Source organism: Colias croceus, chromosome 28, assembly GCF_905220415.1.
Source record: "Colias croceus chromosome 28, ilColCroc2.1".
Taxonomy (NCBI): Eukaryota; Metazoa; Arthropoda; class Insecta; order Lepidoptera; family Pieridae; genus Colias; species Colias croceus.
Window position 1 is genome coordinate 128,509 of NC_059564.1, and position 26,808 is coordinate 155,316.

At 33.0% G+C, this 26,808-nt stretch overlaps 1 protein-coding gene across 3 annotated transcripts in view; it reads right to left on the reverse strand.

Moving 5' to 3' along the window:
• LOC123704013 (glutamate decarboxylase) overlaps positions 1-25,815 on the reverse strand; it is a 37,048-nt gene extending 11,233 nt beyond the window's left edge. The window contains exons 1-10 of one of the 3 annotated variants that reach the window (XM_045652251.1): positions 25,649-25,815; positions 25,265-25,349; positions 23,504-23,579; positions 14,030-14,139; positions 13,481-13,607; positions 5,623-5,820; positions 5,030-5,148; positions 4,455-4,595; positions 3,995-4,105; positions 3,708-3,775 (exon numbers count right to left, since the gene is read on the reverse strand). In XM_045652251.1, the coding sequence (XP_045508207.1) occupies positions 3,708-3,775; positions 3,995-4,105; positions 4,455-4,595; positions 5,030-5,148; positions 5,623-5,820; positions 13,481-13,607; positions 14,030-14,139; positions 23,504-23,579; positions 25,265-25,330 (1,016 nt within the window). In that variant the 5' untranslated portion in view covers positions 25,331-25,349; positions 25,649-25,815. The remainder of the gene's footprint in view (positions 1-3,707; positions 3,776-3,994; positions 4,106-4,454; positions 4,596-5,029; positions 5,149-5,622; positions 5,821-13,480; positions 13,608-14,029; positions 14,140-23,503; positions 23,580-25,264; positions 25,350-25,648) is intronic. The other 2 variants (XM_045652253.1, XM_045652252.1) reach the window with 2 other exon arrangements.
• Positions 25,816-26,808: the final 993 nt, after the last annotated feature.

A 26,808-nucleotide genomic window follows, 5' to 3' on the forward strand; every position in this document is an offset into this window, starting at 1 on the left:
ATAACAATTGATGAATCTGTCCAAGCAAAAACCTTGGACGTTGGTATACGCAGTGATTGTGATACTTGCTTCAAAAGTTTGGAATGTAATAAAGCTCCACAGTGTTCAAGTCTAGGTAATGATATCGTCTTAAGTGGTGCAACCCTTGTTCTTGCAGCAATTAGACTTGTACTATAAGTTCCATCATCATTTCTAACACGACAGTAAACAACTGCAGCATAAGCTAATGTCGAAGCGTCTGAAAACCCATGAATTTCAATTGTATCAAAATTTGTATTCACTGTTCCCAGCCATCTATCTATAGTGATATCCTTTATATTCTGGAGATCATTGCGAATATTCTTCCACTCTTCTTTTATAAAAATATTAAGATCCTCATCCCAGTTTGCTTTTTCAAGCCATAACTTCTGCATTAAAATTTTTGCTAAAACAATGCAAGGTGCAATCCATCCTAATGGATCAAATAATTTTTGTATATCAGAAAGAATATTGCGTTTAGTTATTATAACATTATCATCATCTATTGATTCTAAACTAAAATTATATTCGAATCGATCCGTTCCCAAATTCCATTGAACACCTAATGCCTTGACAATACCATCTAATTTAATATCTAAATGAGCCTTTGTAGATCTATCATTTGGTTCTAAAGATTGTAAAAATTCTGCACTGTTAGACGACCACTTTTTAAGATCAAAACCTCCTCTTCGCAATAGTTCCGTCAAATCTTTTCTTAGCTGAATACATTGTTCTAAATCATCACCACCAGACATGCAATCGTCTACGTAAAAATCTTCGTTTAATATTCTAGCAGCTTCAGGAAAATGATGACCTTCATCAGTAGCAAGTTGTTTAAGTGTTCTTACAGCTAGGTATGGAGCGGATGCTGTGCCAAAAGTGACGGTAAGTAATCTCATATCTTGTATATTTTCAGTTGGATCATTTCGCCAGACTATTCTTTGGTAGTCGACATCATTCCTATTCATCCATATCATTCTGTACATTTTCTGAATGTCTGATACGAAACAGATTTTATGAGTTCTCCACCTCATAATAATGTTTCTGAGATCTTCTTGCAATACTGGACCAGGTAAGAGTTCATCATTTAATGATATGTTGTTAGAACCTTTACAGGAAGCGTCGAACACAACTCGAGTCTTCGTGGTCTCCTTATCTTGACGTACAACGGCGTGGTGGGGTAAGTAAACAGCTTTTTTATTTATTTCTTTTTCAGGTACTTCTTCAATGTGTTTTAATTCTTTGTATTCTTCTATAACTTTCAGGTATTCCTTTTTCAGATCTGGATCTCTTTTAAATCTTCTCTCTAATTGCAACAATCTTCTTACAGCTACTTCTCTCGTGTTGCCTTCAGGTGAAAGCAGCTTTTCAGTTTTAAAAGGTAATCTAACTATATATTTTCCATTAGTATCTCTCTCATGTGTCCTTTCATATATATCTTCACATAGTTGTTCCTCTTTAGTTAACTTTCTATTTGTATCAATATCTATCTCCCATATAGTTTTAAGTAAGTCATTAATATTTGAATCACTAGTTAAATTTGTAACCATTAAAGACTTATGTATAGTGTTAACCTTCATATTAATTCCACCCATAATGATCCATCCCAGGTTGGTATTTTGAGCACATATAGTACCTGAGGGACCCTTGATTAAACCTTCTTGTAGAATTTTTGTGTATTCATTTACACCCAATAAAAGATCCATACAACCCGACTCATAAAAGTTTGGATCTGCTAAATTTAAATTGTTAAAGTGTACAAGCTCATGTTTAATACTATTTCTCGAAGGTAAGTTTATTTTTAAATACTTTGACATCACGTAGGCGTGTACAGGTAACTCAAACTTAGGTTCCCACCGAGACAAAATATTTACTTTGACCTCATTCCTTACATGTACCTTCAAAGACTCCATGCCAGTTACTATCATATTAACCGGCTTGAGCTGTAACTTTAAGACTTGTGCAGCTCGTTTGGTAATAAAACATGCCTGTGACCCTGAATCTATTAATGCCTTAAGAGTAGTAGTGTGTCCATTTTCACCTTTAGTCACTACTACCGCAGTTGCCAAGAGACTTACCTTATGTTCACCATCTCCTAGACTATGTAAAGACGTCATTGTAGTATGCACCTTCTTCTCATCTACATCGGTCCGCATTGATGTCGACGGTTGTGTAGTTACCTCGGATACCGACGAATCTGTACCTATACCTATATTTGATCGGTGTAGAAGAGAATGATGACGCTTTTTACATATGTGACACGACAAAGGTATACGACATTTAAATGCCGAATGACCTGGGGCCAAACAGTTAAAACACAATTTCTTACTTTTTACATATTCAACACGTTCATTACAATTCATTTTTGCAAAAGATTTACATTTACACCGATTATGATTCTCATTACACATTATACAACATTTCACACAATTAACAGACGTACTTACATGAAAAACGCGTTCTTTAGTAGACCTTACAGGCGGTGTAATTAATTCCAATGTACGAAATTTAGACTCTAAATACTGTTTTAAATCTAACCACTTCGGTAACTCTTCACTTTTTGTGTACGCAAATTCCTCCCACGCTTTATGAGACTCTGGGTCTAACTTCTGCACTACGAGAAATATTATAATCGGATCCCAAGAGTCGATGGATACATTTAAATTTACAAGACTATTTAAAACTTCATTAGTGGTATCTAATAATGATTTTAACTGAGAAGCAGTTTGCGAAATACATTTTTTGTGAGAAAAAAGTCGTTTTAATAAAGAGTTAACAATTAAACGTTTGTTTCCGTACCTTAATTTTAATGTTTCCCAAGCCTGTGTATAATTAGCATCGGTAATTCTAATATTACGTAATAAACTTTCTGCCTCGCCTGAAACACTGGACTTAAGGTACTTAGTGTAGTTTTTGTACCTCGGAAAGCGTGCTGTTGCTGTGCACTAAACTTAGGTATAAATCATTGAATGTCGGCCATCCCTCATAGCTCCCGGCGAACGTAGGTAACTCAATCCGCGGCAACCTCACTCGTTCGTTGATGTGTACCACGGTGCTGTCATGGCTGGACTCCAGGGCTGATGCAGTGGATTCCATGTTCAATAATTTATCCTTCAAATCAGCGAGTGTGCATAAATGAAGGTCCTCGTGAATGTAAAATACCTCGTTGACGAAGTATGGTAAAAGCGCCTTTTGTTCTCGCGGCGTTATTTTTACTAAATCTAAGTGTGCGCTTTGAAAGGTTTGCCAATAATCCTCCAATTGTTTAATTCGCGATTGTATATATCCTTTGGATAGTCTTTGTTTAGGACACTTAGATATATTAATTTGCGTTTTTTTAATAAGTTCCGCCGTACTTTCCAAAACACGTATGATTTGTTCCGTATTATTATTCGCCATCATGAATATTGTCTTTCAATAATAACTTCGTTACAAATAACTTCGTATAATGAGCTTCTTATCGCGATCAATTGCCCGTGTACTTCTTTTGTTCTTCGATTTGTAGCTCAGGTTAATCCGGCTCGAAGGACCATATGTTGCGGCAATAAGGCTTGTTTTTGCATAACCCGTGTTTTCGTGTTGAAATGAAACGTCTTTCCTCTATTGAATCTGTTTTATTACTGATTGATACACTAGTGACTTAGACGTCAACGTAGTTAATTAATAAAAAACCGAACAGTTACACTTACCTTTCAATACCAGTTAGTCGTGGATGACGGTATTTCTTGGAGAACAACAAACCGCCGCCCCAAGCCGCCTGCAGACCAAACAATCATAATTATTTTTCAAATATAATACCAATCTTTACATAAAAAGTGCTGATTTAAGAGCTTTAATCTAAATCTCGAAAATAAAATGGAATTTGCACCTATAAAAATTTACCGCTAGGTCGGTTAGTTAAAACTACTTATTCATAAGAGTTTAATTTAACATAATATAAGTATGTGTTAGTATAGACCTTAGTATATAGACTTACATCAACATGCATCCACATGTCGTATTTCTGGCAGATGTCCGCGATCTCAGTGAGCGGGTCGAACGCACCCAGCACCGTCGTGCCTGAAGTGGCGTTCACGAAGAAAGGCACCTAATGATGAAAATACATATTAATACTGTATTAGAACATACACATTTTTAAGAAAAAAGATATTCAGTACAAGTGGTAGTAATCAGGAAATAAATAACAATTTGTATTGATGTTCATTTGTAGATAATTACAGTTTGATGGCACGCTCGTACAGGTAACGTGTCACTTTCACACAAGACAATTTAAAACATGACACGTTCACACATAAAACGCCCTCAATTAACACTATAATGCATATAACGATCAAATAAAGCATGTGTATTGTGCACACATGGTTTGCTTACATATGGCACGCTAATACTTGGCACGCTGACACATGGCACGCTCGCATACACACACACAAACTCACATGTCCGCGGTCGCGGTGGGAGCGCACGAGTCGCTCCAACTCGGCGGGGATCATGCGCCCGCGCTCGTCGGATGGCACGCACACGCAGTAGTCCGTGCCAAGTCCGCCCACAGACGCGCAGGACTTTACTGAATAGTGGCACTATAATGTAATAAAATATTAATTATGTAGGATATAAACACAGTTAAATTGAAAACTTAACTACAAGTTTTACCACCTGGAAAATATAACAAATTCACATAGTAATAATGAAGATGTGAACTAACAACAAACTAATTAAATTATATTGTCAACGGAACTCAATCAGTATAAAAAGTTTCACTTTAACTTCATATTCATGAAAATCACGTCCAAATAGTCCTTTCTGCATAATAATGTTTAGGTACAAAAGCGAGTCTAAAACAAGATTAAAATGAAATTATTTATTTTGCAAAATTATGGAAGATTTACAGATGTTACATAATTCATTTATCAGCACGATTTGTATCTTTTACCAGCAGTATCTCAGTTCTTATTTCTCTCTCCATAGCCTACAGGTTGGTAATTGTACTACCACCTGGTATTGAGGAGCGTACCTGATCGGAGGTGAACATCACAAGCTGGCCAGGTATACTGGTGAGCCCCTTCTCCTTATACTGAGGGAACTTGTGGTGGCGTGCCGCCAGGAACGCGTACAGATTGGAGACCGAACCACCTGGTATTTAACGGTATACGGTATTAGGAAAAAAGGAAGTAAGATATTGAAAGCAATATAATAGATAATTTAAGTAAGGTGTACGTTAGGAACATAACATTTGATCTTCAAAAAACGGCTAAAATTAAGATGGAATATTCAACTATCAATTACAAGGTGTACAAAGCTTTTTTAATTTTAGCTTCAAAGTATGGATGGAAAACTATAACGCAGGATAAATATTTTATTTTCAATGATAATGGGTAATGGACACGATGAACAGAATAAAATTAAATTTTTTAAATGATTTATTCAGCTACTGTTACTCCTGATCATATTTTATTGTAAAAAATATGGCGAGATATTAATAGGGATCATCACCTTATTTGCACGTAAAGAAAATCGATCAGCATCATGGTAATGCAACTTGCAAAACTGCTCTTAACATCCAAACAAACTAAACTGCTTATAAAAAAGTTAACAAAACTTAATTACCAGGCGCCAAAATAGAGTCCCCACTCTTCCATCCAATCATGTTCCTCATCTTCTGCAGCACAACGTTTTCCATCAAGATGAACACAGGAGCTATCTCATAGGTGAACATGTTGGTGTTGGCGGCCGCTGTGAGCCACTCGCCCGCGAGCGAGATGATGTCCAGCCCGCAGGACAGCTGGTTGAAGAAGTGGGGGTGCCCTGGAAGATCAGGACTTTGTAGTTAACAAGTTTAGGCTTATTAGCAGCTCCACATGTCAGGAATTACATGTTTTATCAAAATGTAGAGCATCTGCTCTACATTGCATATCTGCTGTACAATGTACATTAATACAAAAGATACTGACTATACGCTGTTGTTTATACAGTTTTGTATTTTTAAATTACATCTTGAACAAGATTGCAGAGCTGCAGAGCTTAGATAAAGCTACAAATACTTCATTTTAATGCTTGCTTTTAGGAATAAGGACATAATTAGGAATAGATATTTGTAGGTATATTTTTATCAATAAGTTTTACGACATTCTATTCTTTTATTCATTAAACAATTATTGTCAATCTTGTAATCTATCGACTAACATTATATTTTGTGTTTAAATTTTATCCGTTCACTCCCTAAACAAAAGAATGTCAAACAGCTAAAATTATTTTTATAAACTATTTCAAGTTGGACATTAAATGCGTAATAAAATACGTACCATAACCACATGGCTAAATAAATGGTACCTTACAACACCAAAAACTATTTTATTAAAAAAGTGTGTGTGCCGAGCACACGTGTCAGAAGTGAAACTTCTTTGTCGTCGCCTTACATCATAGCGTGACGGTATTGCCATGACGCAACCTTATTTACTCTCAACGTGCCTAAAAAAGTATCACTCGAAAAAAACTATACTGTTACTGCAACCGAAATAGCTAATTTTCCACACCAAATAGCAAACAAAGGCATATATCCGTCCGGATATCGTCCTGTATCCTGGACCCGGATATAATACCACGCGTCATTTAACCGTGGTATTGATAAATATCCGATATTTTTGACCGTAAGATATCTGCTTTTGAATGAAACTATTTGTAGATCATGGTATTTGGATATAAAGTATGTATTCAATACATCAATAATGAATATGAAAAACTGAATTTCTTCGTAGTAGGTATTCAAATAGAAAATACCTATTAATTAAATATATACTAGCTACATTACCGTACGTATATTGTGCAGTATATTGGACAGTTTTGATCTATCTCTATTTCAAATTTCATAAAAATAGGCTTCACTGATAGGAGTCCTTTATAGTTTCATCAAAATAGGCTTGAAAGTTTTACATACAGACATAGAGTTGCTTTCGCATAATATTATTATATACGGAAGATTGGGATTATCTTTAGGTTAAGAACAGAAATTTCCATCACATAACATCCCTACTAAATTTCGAACGTAACTCGAAACTTATAAGTAACTCTGTGTCTGTCTGTTACGCTTTCCCGCTTAAACCTCAACCGATTTTGATGAAATTTGGCACAGACAATCTTTATACCCTGAGAAAGAACATAGGCTACCTTTTATTATGAAATATATACCACGGGCGAAGCCGGGGCGGACCGCTAGTAATCTATATAATATTAGGTATTTGAAGGACATAGTAGAGTCAAGGTAGAGCCAAAAATTAATTTATTTCCTTTTGCTAATTTAATCGTCCGAATAAATAAATATCATTAAAGTAAATACGATCACCAAATATCAATAACCAATTAAACAATTACATATTCAAACAATCCCACAATACGCTAATTTAAAATCACGTTGTACACATTTAATATTATTTACAAACCCTCATCTGCGGCGCTTGATAAACCGCCCCACGGGACCCCGGGGGTCCCATCGACCCCACTATCTCTTTTTACAAGATAAGCTAGTTATGGCACGCGGCGTTGCTTTAATATCCGGCTATGTGATGGGCCGTTTAGATTCAATCGTTATTCCATTTGGACTTTTATTGTGGTTCTCTATAAGACATATTTTTTTAAACGTATTTTTCTAGATTTCGTTTAGAAGCTGTTAAAAAAAACAAATATTTACTATAAGTAGATTGAGGAAGATTATACATAGTTGTGTGCTATTTGCTGTGCGCAGTGAACTTATTTTGTATATTATAAAGACGATAACTAAGTATATTGCAATAGATTTTATTAAAACTCAAAGTTCTATGATAATAATATTTCCACAATTAATTGAAACAAAGTCTTGTAACTTATTAATATAGTGTTTGCAAAAAGCCAAAAAATCGTGTACATAAAGAAGCAAAAATTATTTTCAAAACAAATTATAAGTAAATTCTCTATTCAGACTATTCTTGTCAGTAGCCAACGTTTTTATTACGCATTCTTTAGAACAAAATAAAAATCTACCCCTCCGTCATAAATAACCAATTGTGAACCTACTTGGCATTATATTAAAACCCATTTTCGTATAAGCCTCCAAGTTTATTGCACATACATTAATTTTACTCCCAATACTTCGAATCTGACAACATAACATTTAGACTAGAGATATTTCAACCGCAACCATGTCAAAATGAATCTTATGGCTGTAACATAAAGTTCATTTTCCAATTTCGTTCATATGAAGGGATGCCAGTGCAAAAATAATATTAATTCATCACAAGGAATTTAATATAAGCCCCTTCGCTGTGCAGATGGGGCTGCAATTAATTCTAGTTCAGGTGTTACGTAATTCGTGCTTAATCTGTATTGAAGAGGGCACACTGATGTGGGTACTTTCGGCCAAATTACTTGAATGATTTGTTTATATTTTCAGTTCGCGTTTTGAGGGTTAAGCCTGTGGATTATGAATGATGGACCGGTTGCTGATAACTTTTACGATAAACGAAACAAAAAGTTATTTAAGTTTTGTTTCAAAATAATTAAACGATGTTGCAAATTGTTGATAATTTTAAATATATAGGTACTTCCTATATCTGTGACTTCCTAAACATAATGGTTTTAAAAAATAACATCTAATCAAAAATATTGTCGTTCCTATCTTTTTTATTTTATTCGAAAAGCCATCTATTTTCTGTTTCCTACGTCCATCGTTCATAAAAAGTATAATAGCCATCCACACGTCATACAGATAGTGTCACTAGCACAGATTATAAATAATGGCCTGATAAAACACAAAACGAGGATTCAAGTACCCTCAGCAACTTCAAACATACTTATCACACTCCCAAGCGGCCACACCCCTTAAATATCTGCCAGAAACAATATTCTGCGCTTCGTATAATAACAAGGAATACACACACAATACACATACACAATAAGGAATACAATACACAATTGATTATTTGCAGCCACGTTGTAGGGTTAGCTTTGAGGTTATAATTTTTCCCGCGCGCCACGTGCCTGTCAAAGTGACAGCGAATAGCAATCAGCGGCATTGTGGTTTGGTGATAGTAGGTGATAGTTGTTTGAATAACAATGATTTGGAATTTGATTTGTTTTAGTTCGTAGTATCATTGATTTTTGGCGCGAGTTTTCCATATTTTGAAATTTGTAAGACGATATTAATATATACGTAGTTGTGGTAAAACAATTTTGCAATTAGATCAACAAAAAGGAGCGTGTGTCCCGAGCATACGTGTCAGAAGTGAAATTTCTTTAGCAAGATTAAAAAAAATATTTAAAGATACCAAAATCGTCGCCTTACTCCATGTAGTGACGGTATTTCCATGACGCGACCTTGAAATTTTACTCGCAACGCGCCTGATTGATTGTATTATATTTGACATATCCAAAATACATGTGCAAATATGTTGGATATATAGATCATATCAGATATAATAGATCAAGGTGTAGATAGTATAAGGGATACATAAATAAATTAATTATCTGTGATATTAGCCGCAATTCATACAACCTTGCATACAACAATTTGTTACCGAAGCACGTAGTTTTGATTAAGTTTGCTCTAACAAGAGCTATTCATACCGTAAGTGAATTATTTGTGTATGAGAAATGAGACTGATTTGTTTTGGCAAATATTATAGCAACGTTAAAAATGTTTTATAAATATAATTTTCAATCATAATAACAAATAAGATAAAAATACTTTATTATGGGCATTTATGTTTTGTGCAGCTCTATCGCATTTGTATAATACGGTATTGAATGGGTCGAATAAATTGTTTTTCTCACATTCTTTGATATATTATATTGATTTTGATTCTTTATACGGAACTTTACACAGACATATTATCTGCATTTTGTAAAATAACTAGAGCATTAATATATTCTTTGTTTTTAACTTTTATAATAAATACTTACTACTTATCGCAACCTACCGATGTCGGTCTACAATAAATCTATTTTATCTATTAAAATATCGTCATTTAAGTATCCCACTGAAAGCTTTTCGCGGTAAAGCACAGATAATGGCGGAAAATATTGGAAAATGATAAAATTTGCACAACAATATGGCCGTTATCTCTCGACAATGGAATAAAGCTGTGGTCCGAGGATCCATCATAGATTCTTGGAGGGTGACCGAATTCCGATTTACTTGGGATAAGTTTTGTTTTAAGTTACGACGTAAAAGTTTTAAAATATACGGTTAAATTTATAAAAAGTTGTTTTAATTATAGTAGAGCAAAATGTGTGGACGGGCTTTTTAACAACATGTACTTACATACTAACGATCTCCTTTTTGCAGAATTAGTTAGTTAGTAGTTGGTTCTGGTCCAATAAAATAATATGAAATGTAACATTCGATATAATTAAGATAAAATTTAAAAACGCTATCAATTTTCATCCCAATTATTTGGAAAAGTTATCAATATTTTAATTATTGCAAGCAGTACAGACTATGTATTTAAATAAAAAAAATACTATAACCTCATAAAATCAGCCACATGGTCACCCTTTCCCATAATCCAATGATTTGCGTAATATAAGGGCACTCTAGCCAAATCGCGCGGCTTTTACATCGGATTATGACGTCATTGTTTTTATTAAGGGACAAATTGAGCCGCGCCACGTGACTGTAATTAATTGTGTGACTTTGGTAAGATTAAGTGCCTCTAGGTGCCCTTAATGAGGAAGGTATACTACGCTTTTATAATAGTATAAGAAAGAACGATTCAACAAACAAACTTACGCTAGAAATGCATAAAGCTCTCTACGAAACATTTTACACTTACTTAAATCCTCTTTTCAAATAAGTGCTAGGTAATAAAAATTTGACGCCGGAATGTAGCAAGATGTGCAATGGAGTTAGAAGCATAGTATAAAATATTAGAAGGTATGTATGAACCTAAGGTCAGATTTAAAAAAGACAAGAAATTTCTATTCTCTACGATTTTTTTAATTCGTGATAACTTTTACAAATAAGTGAAGTTTTTCCAAACTACCAGATTGTTTTGTTTGCAAAAAACTATATTATAATCCTACTAATATTATAATTTATACGAAAGTTTGTGAGGATGTGTGTGTGTGTGTGTGTGTGTGTGTGTGTGTTTGTTACTTTCACGCAAATACTACTGAACCGATTACAATGCACACATATAGAGGGTACCTTATATGTGTGCATTGTAAGTTTATTACATATATATAGATTAACACATAGAATAGGTTTTATCCCGGAAATCGCACGAGAACGGGAACAGTGCGGGTTTATCTTTGAAAACGCGTGCGAAGCCGCGGGCGGAAAGCTAGTAACTTTCTAAAAGATACGTTTCCCGTATGGGCTACTGTATAGTACAATTAAACAAAACAAACAAACACATTGAAATGGATAATTTGTATATATTTCTTTGATCTTTCTTAGCTTAAACGTTTCCAGAAAAAGTAGACAACGAACTTACACAGTATTATAATAAATGGATAAAACATTACTAAGTATACGATTTTTTACACATTCTTCCTACTAAAATCCTCTTTCAAACTTAAAAATGGTCTGAAAAGTAGAAATCATACAGTACCCTCGTTTACACTCCACGGAGCATATAATTCGACAATGCGGGCCGAGAGCTTTCATTGAAAATCCTCTTTTTAAATGACGATTGAAATCTTTAAAAACCTGCATGTTTTTTGTAAAGACAAAGATATTATCTCTGTGTAAAAAATGTTTAGTGTATGCTATATGTAAAGAAAGATAGGTATTTCTTTTTTTTCTGTTGCTCTAGCTTACTTGATCGAAAGATGTCGCTCGAACTGTGAAATGCTTTAAAATTTAATTTTTAAGCTATTGCATAGCTTCTATCGCGGGCCTTGAGCGCGGGGACCGAATCGAGAAATTCCGTAACGAAAAAACCTCACGCTCCCCACTCCGACGGGCGGAGGTGTGGCTTGAAGGAATAGCATGAAATAGCTTTACCGCGGCAGTCCCCGAGTGCCACACGTCGTTTTTTTTTCTGAAATTTTCAAATTTTCTATGCAATATAGGATCGAATCAATAAGTGTGTCAAAATTGCATGTGTTACGAGATACTCATTTAGTTATAATAAAGATTTTATAACAAAAACAATCTTTTATTTTTTATATGTGAAACCTTTAATCAATAATCATAACAAACACAACATTAGTTTTATTAAAAAAAAATATTAACGTTATATAGAGATACTAAACATAACCTAAATCCTCAAAAAAAAGTGTGCGTGTACTAGTACTACTAGTACACACGTAAGAAGTGAAACTTCTTTATGACCTAATTTTTCAAAAAATAATTTACTATATGCAACTTTACAGAAATACGTCGCATCATGCGTGGTAGGGATAAGAAAAAGATGGCGTGTAACGGAAAAATGTCACGCGTAACGAAAAAATTTTACACTAAATTTTTTTCCAACGCCGATAAAGAAGTTTCACTTCAAATATAATAAGATACTAGTTTAAAGTTATAGCTTTAAAAGAAGTATTTAAAAGAAATATCACATAATTCTCCCGGTCTCGAAGGACCATTTTCCAGCCATTACTTCCCCTATCAAACACAGTGAAACAATTCAATTAAACCTACAAATGTATCGGAATGATTGCTTGCAGTTGGCTGCGCGGAATGATACCGCTATTACTGTTCAAATTACTTACAAATTCTTGTGTTTGGTCTTCTTGTGGGATAGTAGATATATAGAGCCACAGATAATATAAAACTATGTAGAGCTATACATTATTTTATTATCTACTAGCGGTCCGCCCCGGCCTCGCCCGTGGTACATATTTCGCAATAAAAAGTAGCCTATGTCCTTTCTCGGGTATCAAAATATCTCCATACCAAATTTCATGCAAATTGGTTTAGTAGTTTAGGCGTGATTGAGTAACAGACAGACAGACAGACAGAGTTACTTTCGCATTTATAATATTATAGTATGGATTGTAGAGCTATGTATGCACTGGTAGACTTCATACATATTTAGTATTTCAGCTTTTACAGATAAATTAATTCAATAATTGACGATAAAAGAAATCATCACGAAAACTGCCCAACGTTATTTTGATTAGTAAGAGTAGCACTGTACATTTTAAGTGGGATTTACGTTTTGAAACAATTAATGTAGTACTGCATGTATGTATATTAAGTTAAGTTATACTCAACTGATTTTGAAAATTCTTTCACCAATAAAAAGCTATTCCTGAACGAAAATAGACTGAAAGTTTACTGTTTATTCCTGCACAATCTGGACGTTACAAAGTTACAATAAATTATTATACAGCATGTTAGCAAATTATTATACAACTGTCACAGATTTGGTAGAGATAGGTAGTAGAATTGGTTATAGTTTTTCCGACACCGATAACGTAAATAGATTAAATCTGAATCACACTACATTATAAGAACATATTGTACATTATCAAAATGACAACTTACCCGTCTTCACCTGGTGTTTGAGCGTGATCTTGCAGTCTTCCAGCAGTTGCTTCAAGGGCAGCGGCTCGTCGGGCAGCTGCAGGTCCAGCATCTTCTGCATTTCCTCCGGCATTCTGAACTCCAAGATCTGGACAAGATTATTATTTTTAACCAACTGCTCGCAGCAGTTTAAATTCAATCTTTTAGTTCATGTATACTTTTAGAAAATGAAAAGTCTTATTTTAAAAGAACCACCGATTAGATTCTAAAGATAATAATCTTCAAGAAGATTTAAGTTCTCAAGTAGAGACCAATCTTAAAAACAGATAATAATATCATAAAAATATCCGCAAATGTGGTTTAACTTATATTTTCTTTAATAATAATCATACTTAGATATTAAAAGATGACCCACGCAACTTCAATGAGCCATAATAATAATTTGAAGATCTCTTGTTTTTCCTTAAAAAACTAAATTAGTTCTTGCTCATTGTAAAAGCGTTATAGAATCGATTTATCAATACATAATTATAGAGCACAAACATACAAAAAATAGTTAATACAAATTACCTTTTCATTCCTATCATTGACTTGCTGGATAAAGTCCAGCAACACGTCAACAACTCGCGCCAGGAACTCGCGCGTCTGTGGACTAGCGTCCTCGCGGTATGGCAGAATTGCTGGAACAAACATGATGCTGTTTATGTTGAAAGTTAAATATGGTAAGTGGTCGGTGTGGTTGGCTATGATATACAATGTATTTTTGGTTGTGTAATTTTAACATATACAACGATTGTATAACGATTATTTTCATTTATTGTAATTATCACATAAAAATCATAATATATAAACTGAATTAATGATCCATAGAGTTTTATGTAAATTATGTTAGTTATTGTAATTATTTGCACAACTGCACAAGAAGGGTTACATTTTCGAGCATAGAAATTTCAAGTTCACAATTTAATTTGAAATACTTTTAATTTCAGAAAAGTACATAATGGTAGTTTTCCAATTACAGCACTAGAGCGCATTATGCGGCATAATGCAACGTTGAATGTTTCAACTACAGCAACGCTTCGCACAATCGATGCGCGTGATTCGTGCAATCGATGCCAACTCAGTGACAGAATTTTTATTTTTCCCCTTTAAATTTGGCATTGTGCGCCACTGAGTCGCATTATGCTCTATTATTCTCTGTAATTGGAAAACTACCAATTTCACTTCAAATTAGCTACAATATAATGTCAAAACGTTTTACGTGAAAAACTCACCAAAGTTAAAGAATTTAACCAGTTATATTCGCATGTATGAATGAGTATCACAATAAATTATGTATGTACATAATTATGTATCTATCTACATAAATTCATTTATTGATGATGGTACCTAGTTATTGGAAAAAAACACGAAACTGATACATATCTTTCTTCAATAAATGCCTTTTTCATAAAGAATTGTATTTTTACAATACATCTATAGCAATGTAACCCTACAAAGCGCGCGCTGGGTCGAATCGACCCTTGTGATTAAAAAGTCGCTGCTTTTAATATCTCTCCCTCTTGTCCAGGAATGTGTAGTGTGACTGTGATGGAATATTTTCTTTGTTATTGTGAGCTTTTTTAAATATTTCTATTCTTAATACCTAAATGTTGGAATGAGGGATACAAACAGACAAATTAATTTTTATTCGAATTATTGGCAACAGTAGACTGTCTTATAATTGTTATTTATTTTAATTATTGATTAAATTGTAAATTAATGATATTTTTTTGGGTTATAAATACATATATAATAACGATTTATGCATAGTTTATTGTGAAAAAAACACATATCTCGGAATACTTATAACATAAGCAATATTATAAAATTATTTATCCTGTAGTTCATTATTTATGATTTTAAGTATTTATTATTAATTTTAATATTTATCCCAAACATTCTTAGAAAAACTACTGAATCCAAGTACCACATTTTCCAAAATCGTACACACAAAGCGTCATATTGCACTAAGTTTTACTCACAGATGTCTCTGATTTGTTCCCATTTATTGCAGAACCTTTACTTTAGCTTTCCTAAAAATAAACTCTATTCAAATACAAATACGGTTCAAAATAACACAAAAAAACAATCATAATATGATGACAATGACTTCAATATCCTGTACAACAAAGTTCTGATCTTTGATAAATAAATTACATACTATTTTGTTCCCTATTACCTAGGGAATAAGGGTGTGTGTGATTTATACAAATTTTCGCGACTGTGTATCTAGTATTTTGCTGGAATCAGTGAACACATTGTTCCAGTGAAGCATTGCTTGCCCTTTTGACATGACAGCACGAAATTAACGTCTAGAAATTCTAAACAATACTCGGAAATCTATTATTTTGTTTAAAGGATTTTAAATGAAAATCCTCAGGTGCCTTTTTGATTTGGATTAAAATAGCAATTGCAGCTACGTAGTGTATTTTTATGGAGATATTATGCTATTAAAGAGATTTATTGTAATTTGTAAGCCGTAGAATTGTTTATTTCAAATCGATGTGTTTTAATTAAGATTTGAGATCGTAAATACTATAGAAAACTCCATGAATAAGTGTGAGTGTGTAGTTTTATCTAAGTTAAATATTGAAGAAATATGTTATAAAACTGAACAGCAACTCGACGATAATGAGTAATATCGATTCGAATATAAAATACATTTCAAGCTTTAATTACGAACTTTAAATAGCTTTTATCAACATACCCCCAAATAGCAAAGTAAATACAAAAGCTTTCTCACGCTTAACATACTTATACATTAACGTTAAGTACAACAAAATTCACTTCACACAATCCCTCTTGCGGGGGTCGAAAGCACCCCGACATAATCCCGCGCTAATACTATCACTCGCCTGTCAAACACACGCCTGGCGATGGTCTCGAGTTGGAAATTCGTATAAAATTGAGAATTTTTCTAATGAATAAACTATCTGTGGCAGTTGAAAGTCATAAAAATTTGAGAACATATTTTCTGACAGAACTTAATGGCAAATACTAATAATTTTTCATGGCAAATACATTTGAAATACTGGAATTGTGAAACGGCAAAAAGATACATGACGAATCATCGTGATAATATGTGGAGCTATTATTTTAAAATACGTAGAAAATATTAAGATATAATATAATTTTTTTATAGTTTAAGAGCTAGCGCGCAAGAGCAACTTTTGTCTCCACAACTATTTTGTCTCTCCCATCAATTGTATGGGGAGTTGCGTCGCTACGTGCGCGCACTTTCATACTAGCCCATAGGTGCGAGAGACAAAATAGTTGCGGAGACAAAAGTTGCTCTTGCGCGCTAGCTCTACACAGTACCTAAATGTTTTGAAATATTTCGAACCTCTTTTTCTTATCAGAATTCATTATTATTCTATAATTTTACATCATTTCGTTTTCAGCAAAATTCATCCATTCATTACAAAATCAATCTTATCACCACTTCATAGAGTATATTTTCAAAAAATCTCCCTCTAAGCAAATATTAAGTACCTCTATTTGGAGGTATTTATTCGTCAAGCATTACATCGTACACCAGATGTTACCCTCTACTCTAATCCCTTTGGTTACACGATTTTCAACCTTAGTACTTTGAAATAAGGTCGTATAATAATCTCAAGTTGAACTTGTGTTTTTGACGTGTCCATTGGCTGTGATATTGAAATATCGATATGGATGGATGGTCTTTTGAGTGCTCTTTGCAGAGAGAGATTTTATTTACGCACTATTTTCTTATTGTGATGCTAATTCTTACGTTAATAACTAATAAGCAAGTCTTATGAACATAGATTTTAGTAAGTTAATTAAATATCCACTTTACTTAATTTAAATCGTATGCTAATAAATGATATTGAGATTGAAATCCAATAATACATTATTTCTTCATAGAAAATCAACAACCGAAAGTAAATAAAATTCTCTAATCAAAATAGATTTGGAACTTTTATTCATTAGTATTATTTCCTCGGTTTTTCTGGTTTGGGTATTATTCCGAACTCGTGAACTAAATTGCACTTCATGTTTAATCCGATTCCAATAGAACTTAAAGCAGACAAATCATACCTAGTTTAAAAAAAAAGCATAAACGCAAAGTAATAATTTACTGGCCTTATTTTTTGATAAATAATTTGCCATTCAACACAGTCAAAGTCGCGAACAATATCTAGTCAAACTCACCCCTACACAACAATGCTATGCTAGGAATGTTACTTACAGGCCAACCCTCGCGGCCGATTAGACCCACTTGCTAGCACAGCTGCAGTTTAGGGTTAATGCTCAAATGTGCGGCGTTTTAATTAAATTCTTGGGCAAGATGAATTTTCTTTAAAAAAAAATTAATGTAAATTTTCGTAATTTTGCTGCTTTTTTTGTTGAGTAAATTATTTTTATTAATTTGTGTTTAACTCATTTACATTTTAGTATATCAAAAGAAGAGTTATGATTTTATTTAAATTTATTTACCATTTTATACACACATATAGCAAAAACGGCTAGATAGATTTTATTTCCATGAAGTCTATCTAGATACTGTATAATGAAACTGATAATTCACATTTCTGTACTCTTTTTACAGCATATTGCGCTCTCATTTTTAATTTTTAAATAATATTTTGGATTTTTTTTCCTAAATATTCCCGTTTTTACGATTAATTTGCGTGTACTGCTCTGAACACTTATCTTAAAATTTTATTAAAATAATTCGGTAAAGATTAACGTGAAAAACAAAAAAAAATATAAAGTAAAAAATAAATGAAAATAATCAATATAAGTTTCCATGATTAAGAAAAAGAAAAGAAAAGATCTCAAACCACCCTAATTAGTGTGAATTCATTCTTTATCCGCAGTCTATAACCCGGATCAGCCGGGCATTAAACATCCATCCGTCTATCCGTCTTTCCGTCTATCCGGCTTGATAGAGCGACGTGGATTTACCAAAAGTAATAGATTTTTTCGAGTTTTGCAGCACAGGGAAAGTGTGGAGCGGTTCTTATGTTGTTTTTTATAGTACTTTGTAGTATAGCTCATATTTTTCCCTTATTTTGTGTGTTAGATAATAATATGTGATTCATTTTTTTTGTATTGTAAAACTCTTTTCAGTTATTTAATTACTTAATGATTATTATATTACTTGCACACTCTTGCAAGCAAAGGAAATTTTTTGTAAGGATATGAATTTTGAAACTGATAAAAATGAGTAATTTTTATAAATATTTTGATAACTGCTAACGCTATCAGAGTACCAATATGTCCCTATTAATTTACTGTTTAATTGAAGATCATTATTTATATATTATGACCTTAACTTTTTACGAATAACAATGGATGAATTAACAATACAATAACAATAAACAACTTGAAAAAGAAAATACGTAGATACATAAGTAATAGGACAAAGTTTCATATAAATATATGACATGTAAAATTTTAGAAACCTCAAATTTAACTTTAAAAAAATATAAACCATCATCTACTCCACCCCACTTTGTCCCATTCACAAACAAGGGATTTGTGTAGAGCCGAGTCATTACCGCAGAGAGTCGGATCAAGCTGTCCCGCGCTATTTATGCTCCAGGGGTAATTGTTTCATATTATGTTACAATTCAAACACTGCAGGATATAAAATGTAAGGAAATTACTTATTTGTATTGAATTTATCATTATTCTTCTGTCTATGATATTATAATGTATATAAAAATGTGTTGATAGGTTAGCGCTGTGGCCAATTAGCCACATGTTACATACAGTTTTCGCTCACGATAGTTGAAAAATGCCATCTCACTGTGACGTCTAATCGTGTGTGCGTTAGTGAGATAGTGCATTTACATCAAACGAGCGAATGCTTCTTTGTGTTAACATGCGTAGAGCATTATTTCGTTGTTCTTAGTGCGTTCGAAAAGATTCTATGCAATGTTCTAATACTAAACAACACTGGATACGAGTTTTCGTTTACACTAAAAGATCACGACAGAATGCTCTTGCTCGCTCTACATTCGTTTGATGTAGGTAACCGAACCATTTTGTTTTTGTAGATCAAATGTTATATTAGTGACCTATCTACATATTTTTTATTATTATACTATTATTTGCTATCGATATAATATTATGTATGCTGTTAATTATTCAATTCCCATCCACTATTTTTTTAACAAATTTTTAACATTTCCTATATTTATTTTAACAAATTCCAATCATGAAATCTATGGAAGTTACAATTAATATTTATTTTAAATGTCTCTCTATACTAGAGAATAGATGAATAAATAACATTCACTGCATTAATTGAAAATAAATAACCATAAACGCAAATCCTCTAATACCAAGAAGCTTATATCTAATACATCTAATACCAAAGACAAACAACCGCATTCTAGAATGGTCGTAAAAAAGCAATCTCTGTCTATGGTCGATGGGGCTGGCGTGGGCTGGCGGGAATAATCCTCAAATATATCACCACAGACTATGGGGTTCATTTGAATTTAGAATATGGATTTGTGCAATGTTCTTTTAAAAAATTCGCGCGCTTTTTTTCTGTATACGATTTTTTTTTAATAGTAGATAGAAATGTCAAACATTTTAATAACGTCATGAAGATAAAAATGAATTATCTCTAAGCTTAGATTACAAAATAAAGTACAGATGGAGCATGACAACCGCCCGTCGCCCTTGTCAAAGAAAATACGAAATCAAAAACAAATACGTCGCTGCACCAGTGCTATAGCGCATATAGTGTCATGCAATACGTCAAAAAGGGTTTGCAATTTTAGTAAAAAAATGCCGTCTTGTGATAATAAAACGCTGTAAAATTTGTTCCCGAAAACAAAAAAAAAAAGATAAAACATCGTTTCACAGGTTTTCTGTAGATTATTTGGCTGATTTATTTCTTTAATACGAATAATAATTTTACAGATATGAAGGAATACAAAATTTCAACGTATGTTGCCAGTATTTTGAAAATGAATTTGCCATTTTTATTGGTAAAACGGTAAAATGGTTAAAAGCTCTTCAGGGCTGTTGGATTTTTCGATCGTGAATGTGATTATTTGTATAGTGCACTAAAGGTTCATGATAATTATTAGATTATTTTAATAAGCATAATACATTATTTTGTTACTTTTATAAAGCTTAAAAACGTCATAGTCGTTTTCGCTGGCGATTTAATTTATGTGAACTCCATGATGGATATGATGAAAATAAAGTGTCCCGTATTCTCGACTAAAAACTACCGCTATTCGTATTCATATATTATGAAAAATAAAAAATAATATAATTATTATAGTTAATATTGAAACTTTTTTTATGTAATTTATTTAATATAAAATTGAATACAATTTTTTTGTCCATATATAACTTTAGTAGGCAGGTACTTTATGTAATAAAAGAATTTAAATAAAAATTAAAACTTGACTTCTCATATTTATGTATATAGCCTACGTCACTACCGCCACTAACATAATAATTCAGATCATTGCAATGAAACCTCACAACTCAAAATCGGTCCAACGGTTTATACTACAGGGCGTGTCAAAGAAATATTATACATACATCCATAAACTCGAAAAACATAACCCTCTTTTTTGCGTAGTCGGGGAAAAATTTGGGAAATTTTTCAATATCTGGCAACATTACACGCACACAGAAGCACCGTGTACGTACAGTGCAGCGGCGAAATGACAGCACACATAGCTTTATTGAAAATCTTGGAAAATGACGATAAATTATTCGGTTTAGTTCGGCAACGCTCCATCTGTCTTTTATTTTGTAATCTAAGTCTCTAAGTATCTATTAATTATAATAAGTATTTTTATTGCAAGATCAAGATGCTTTTGTCCGATTTTGATTATTTTAATCTATCATATTATATCATCACTACATAGTATAAAACAGTCACTTTCTCTGTCCCTATTTCCCTATGTCCCTTTGTATGCTTAAATCTTTAACTACGCAACGGATTTTGATGCGGTTTTTTTTAATAGATAGAGTGATTCAAGAGGAAGGTTTTAGTATATAATTTATTAGGTTTTAGACAAAGCGGGCGAAGCCGCGGGTGGTAAGCTAGTTTGTGATAAAGAAAAATAGCAACTTAGTCATTTGTATTATAAAAATTGTTTTAGACCAGGTGCTTAAAATCCAAAGTAACTCTGTCTGTCTGTCTGTTACTCAATCACGCCTAAACTACTGAACCAATTTGCATGAAATTGGGTATGGAGATATTTTGATACCCGAGAAAGGACATAGGCTACCTACTGTCAATCTTTTAAATTGAAGTCACATTTGAAACTTCAAACCCTCGATTAACAGTTGTAAAGTGAAGCTTGGCGCGTGGTTTGCGGTAATTAATTACATTTGATTAATTACTTTGCATTGAAACAGCCTAATGGGTGACGGCGCTGACTTTGGCGGGTTTTTAGTTAAAATGAATGTGTTGCTTTATAATGTCTTTCAAGTATTTTCATATAATAAATTATATTATACTAAAACCTTCCTCTTAAATCGCTCTATCTATTAAAAAACCGCATCAAAATCGTTTGTGCAGTTTTAAAACAAACATAGGGACAGAGAAAGCGACTTTGTTTTATACTATGCAGTGGTAGAGCATAGCAAAAGTTATTACCTACTGTAATAGAAATAGTTTTAAAGATTTATAGAAAAATTCGATTTTAAAGTGCTTCTAAAAGAAGTCTAATTGAATTTTTTTTTTTTTAATATTTAATGGTCTGGAGTCTAATTGAATAAAATATAAATGTTTGAGTTTGAATTGTATCTTTAAATGAAGGACTGTTGTGAATTTTATGTTTTTGGAACTATGCAAGTGAGTTTAAATTGTATAATTTGTGCGTGTTCCGTTTGCGCAGCAAAACAACATTAGAAACTATTCATCTTTCAGCAGCAGAAGGAACAATAAGAAATGGCTACTTTTCGTTGTGATAAGAAAACTCTACCATACTTAGTACTTAGAGCATTGTTTTCCCATACAGACACGTTCCTATTATGGTCATACATAATATTACTAGCTTTCCGCCCGCGGCTTCGCCCGCGTTTTCAAAGAAAAATCCACATAGTTCCCGTTCCCAAGGGATTTCCGGGATAAAACCTATCCTATCTCTCAAGTTGGATCGAACTGCACATGGTGTGCGAATTTTATTACAATCGGTTAAGTGGTTTAGGAGTCCATTGAGGACAAACATTGTGACACGAGATTTATATATAATAAGAAGATGTAGTAGGATGCGATGTGCATACGGCTTTGATAATTTATTTATACCTACGTCCTAATGAACATGGCAGAGCATAATATCGTGTTTCTTACGTTGTTGTGGGTTCTTCAAGGTGTAAAAATAGAGAATGAAATAGTTTGTGCAACGACTTAAAACTAATAAGATAGATTTAACTGTGGATACAATTGAAAATTATATTTGCCCTTTAAATGTGTTTTTTTTTTCCTTTTTTTAAATTATGTCTATGGCATGAAACCCCATTGAAGTATCAAATGTCACTTTATCGCGCCTAATGTCATGTTTTTATCAACATCCGCTAGAGGGCGTTTGCGGAAATTAACGCCGCGCGCCAAAATTTTGCGCGTAATCTGTGGGGATATTAAATTACTTTTTTTACAAAATAGGGCACAGATTTCTTCTGCTGAAACTTTTAAAAAATATACAGATTTGTTTTACTATTTTATAGCATGTTTATACTAAAATCTATATACTTAGGTATTATATTTCTCCAGTGCGCTGAACTCCTGATAAACAGCTGGACCGATTTTAATGAAATTTGTATCATCAAGTGGATTCGATTGGTTCAGACACAACCGCTTACAAAATTTATATTAGAAAATAAAATATTTACATATAAAACTTATCATTGTTAAGAGATGTGAAAAAGTTTAAAATATTTAGATTTTTTTTTTTTTTTTGATGTGACGAGTCTGCAATCAGTCCATCAAACACAGGTCGGTTGAAATACATGAAATGTATAGTTTAAATAATTTTTAATAATACTTACAATCATAGTAGAGGTTGCCAACCCCCGATGTCAGTTTGGGTGTGCCCATACCGGATAGAGACGCCATTCTTTCGCCCTGTGACAAACAAGGATACAAAATTTAAACTTATATTGTTACTAAACATCTTTTCTAGCTTTGTTTAATCCATACTAATATTATAAATGCGAAAGTAACTCTGTCTGTCTGTCTGTTACTCAATAACGCCTTAACTACTGAACCAATTTGCATGAAATTTGGTATAGAGATATTTTGATACCCGAGAAAGGGCATTTTTTACCCCAGGACGTAGAATAGGTTTTATCTCGGAAATCCCACGCGAACGGGAACTATGCGGGTTTTTTTTACTGCGCGGGCGAAGCCGCGGGCAGAAAGCTAGTGCTTAATAAGCTTCAAAGCTTTTAATTTTGATATTTTTGTTAAGTTGGATAGTTTTTACCATACAGGAATAATTTGGGTTCATATTAAGGCATTTTCAAAATGAGAGCAAAAGTTAAGCATTGGAAGAAATTCTAGGACCAATTCTATAGGTTTTATTCTTAAAAACGGAGCAAAATTATTTGGTAGATATTTGCAGACATATGTAACTGTAGAGCGGATTTAAAACGGACATTTTTATCGCGGGCCTTGAGCGCGGGGACCGAATCCAGAAATTCCGTAACGAAAAACCTCACGCTCCCCACTCCGACGGGCGGAGGTGGCTTGAAGGCATGCTATGCAATAGCTTTACCGCGGCAGTCGCCGTGTGCCACACGTCTTTTTTTATATCTTTTTATGACTTGAAAACATTCTATGATTATGAGTCCGAAATATTTATACTTATATCTAATCTAAAAATTAATTAAATTTTGTATCACAAAATAATACTAAGGACCGAATTTAATAAAATTTGTAGTTAAAATAGTAACAGAGGCAAGATTAGATAAATAAATACTGCTTTTTTAAGTCAACACTCTACAAGTCTAAGTACCTACACATCTAACTTTCCGCCGGGTGCATCCGCGGGGCACAGTTAGTATTATAATATGTGTCTTATTAAGTATTTTGTTGTGTCTATAGATAATAATTTGCGTTTTAAATCCAAACAAGTCTTTATCTTTAATTTATAAACTTAAAATATAAGGCAAATATTATCTACATTTCGCTATTTTCTCATAAATTGTGCAGAGGTGTGAGAATTTTCAAGAAAATACCTATGCATCAAATTAAGATAACTTGATAAAATATATTATGTAAAGTTTATTGATTATGTATATCCTTTTCAGTTCAATTATTGTTGATAGAGCGGCAAATAACATTTCAAATAAGTATATTAGTCAAATCATAATTTTATTTAGGTAATAATCACCCTAGCTACATATTCATTGATGAAAGAATTTTTTAAATCGGTCCAGAAGTTCCTGAGTTAAGCGCGTTCAAAAAACAAACTATGAAGCTTGTGTTATAAGTAGGTATGCTGTTTAAATGTGTTTTCTTTTAATGTATTGTATTGAAATAATCTTTTGGAGCGCTTAGGATTTACGTTATTATAAAAAAAAATAACTTTAACAACAATCAAATACAAAATGAACAAAAAAGCATTTTTATTATACACCTTTCATTCTACATTGAATAACGAAAATGGTTAATTGTTATAACAAAGCAAATCAAACGAAGCTTCTAGAATAAGCTCATGCACGGAGCACGTAAAACAAAATGGCGGAAGCAAATCAATATGACAGCCAAGATGGCGGCGAGAAATGGCGGCTAAAATGTGAACGAACCAACTGGATGTGGTCTGCTATTTGTTTGCAGTACGAAAAAAAGCCGTCCAGAGTTAGCTTTGACATTGCTAACTTCTTTTTTAGTCTGTAAACAAGAAAAAGGTTGGTTAATTTTATAACCTCTTTGGTCAAGGGATCGGCTGTTAAAAAAGTATAAAAAAGGAATGATAGTTGTCAGTTGACAGTTTTTTTTTTACTTTTTTTTTAAATTGCATATCGACAAAGGCTATTGATTTTTGACAAATCAATCCGCCCGCCCACACCGCGCAGGCGCAAACCTACTAGGTCGAAAGGTCAAAAGAAAATTGTACGTGAATGAAAAAACTAAATCTACTCTCTAATAAATTATTAATTAGGTATATAACATATTCGATCTAAACTCACCTCAGCAGATGAAACACTACTTGTACGATATATTTTTTGTGGAGAATCTGATAACTATATGGCAGAAGGGATCGTTGATGAATTTATATATGATTTTAACGTTTTTCATATATATGGAAGGGTTTTAGAATATATTAATTATTACCAGCTGCAGCAGCTGTGTTCTGTGAATGCAGGAGGTCGACTGAAAATGCTGGGAGGTTGTCCAGGGCTTAAATATGACGCATGCGTGTTATAAAGGTTGAAAGGTGAACTTCCCATCCCCTAGGGCGGAAAAGGGGGGGGAAACCAGGTCAACCCACAGCTCAATATCTGTACGTAAGATTTTAAAGGCTTTGTACGCGATTTTTCAATCGTGAATCTGGATGTGATTTTAATGTTGTTGTCTTAGTTGTTGTTTAAATGAAATTGTGATGTCATGTTTGATCCATTTTAAGTGAGGTTAATATGTTTAGAATATATTTTACCGACTTTAAAAATAAAGGATAGAAACAATTATAAAACTAATACAATTGAAACTGCAGTTAGTTTTGAATTGTTGCTTATTATGGCTATCAAAAATATACCGTTCAGTATCTTACGCAAAATTTCATACATTTGTAGGTTGGTATGTAGATCTATGAACATTCCTTTTTATTGTCTTCAATTAACTTCAAATTAATCATCATAATATTTATTATTTCTATAAGTTTTTGAAAGCGAAACACAAGTCACAAGTGCTTTTAAAAAAATTAGTATATCAATTCATTCTTTCATCTTCATCATTTCATGAATTCCAAAAATAGAGTTCAAAATATTTCCACGCAAACAAAACCACACGCACTCGTTATATACAATTCGCCCACGTTTTGACATTTACACCCACGCCAGGGAATTTATAACGGTTTAAAAAGCTCTTTTCCCATTTTATTTTACAAACTGGAATAAAAAAGCTGCATTATAAACCGCTTTACATTTTTTAAAGTAAATAAATGTTAAATTTCTCATGGTTTTAGGGTTAAAAAAATAGTAAAATTTTGTCATAGATGTAATAACGATTTTTATTTATTATTAACTAGTTTAGTTACGCAACTTCGTCTATGTTTTTCCCCATTAATGTAAAGTTTTTCATGGATGTTCCGATCGTCGTAGCATCGTAGCTTCGTAGCGTCGTAGCGTCG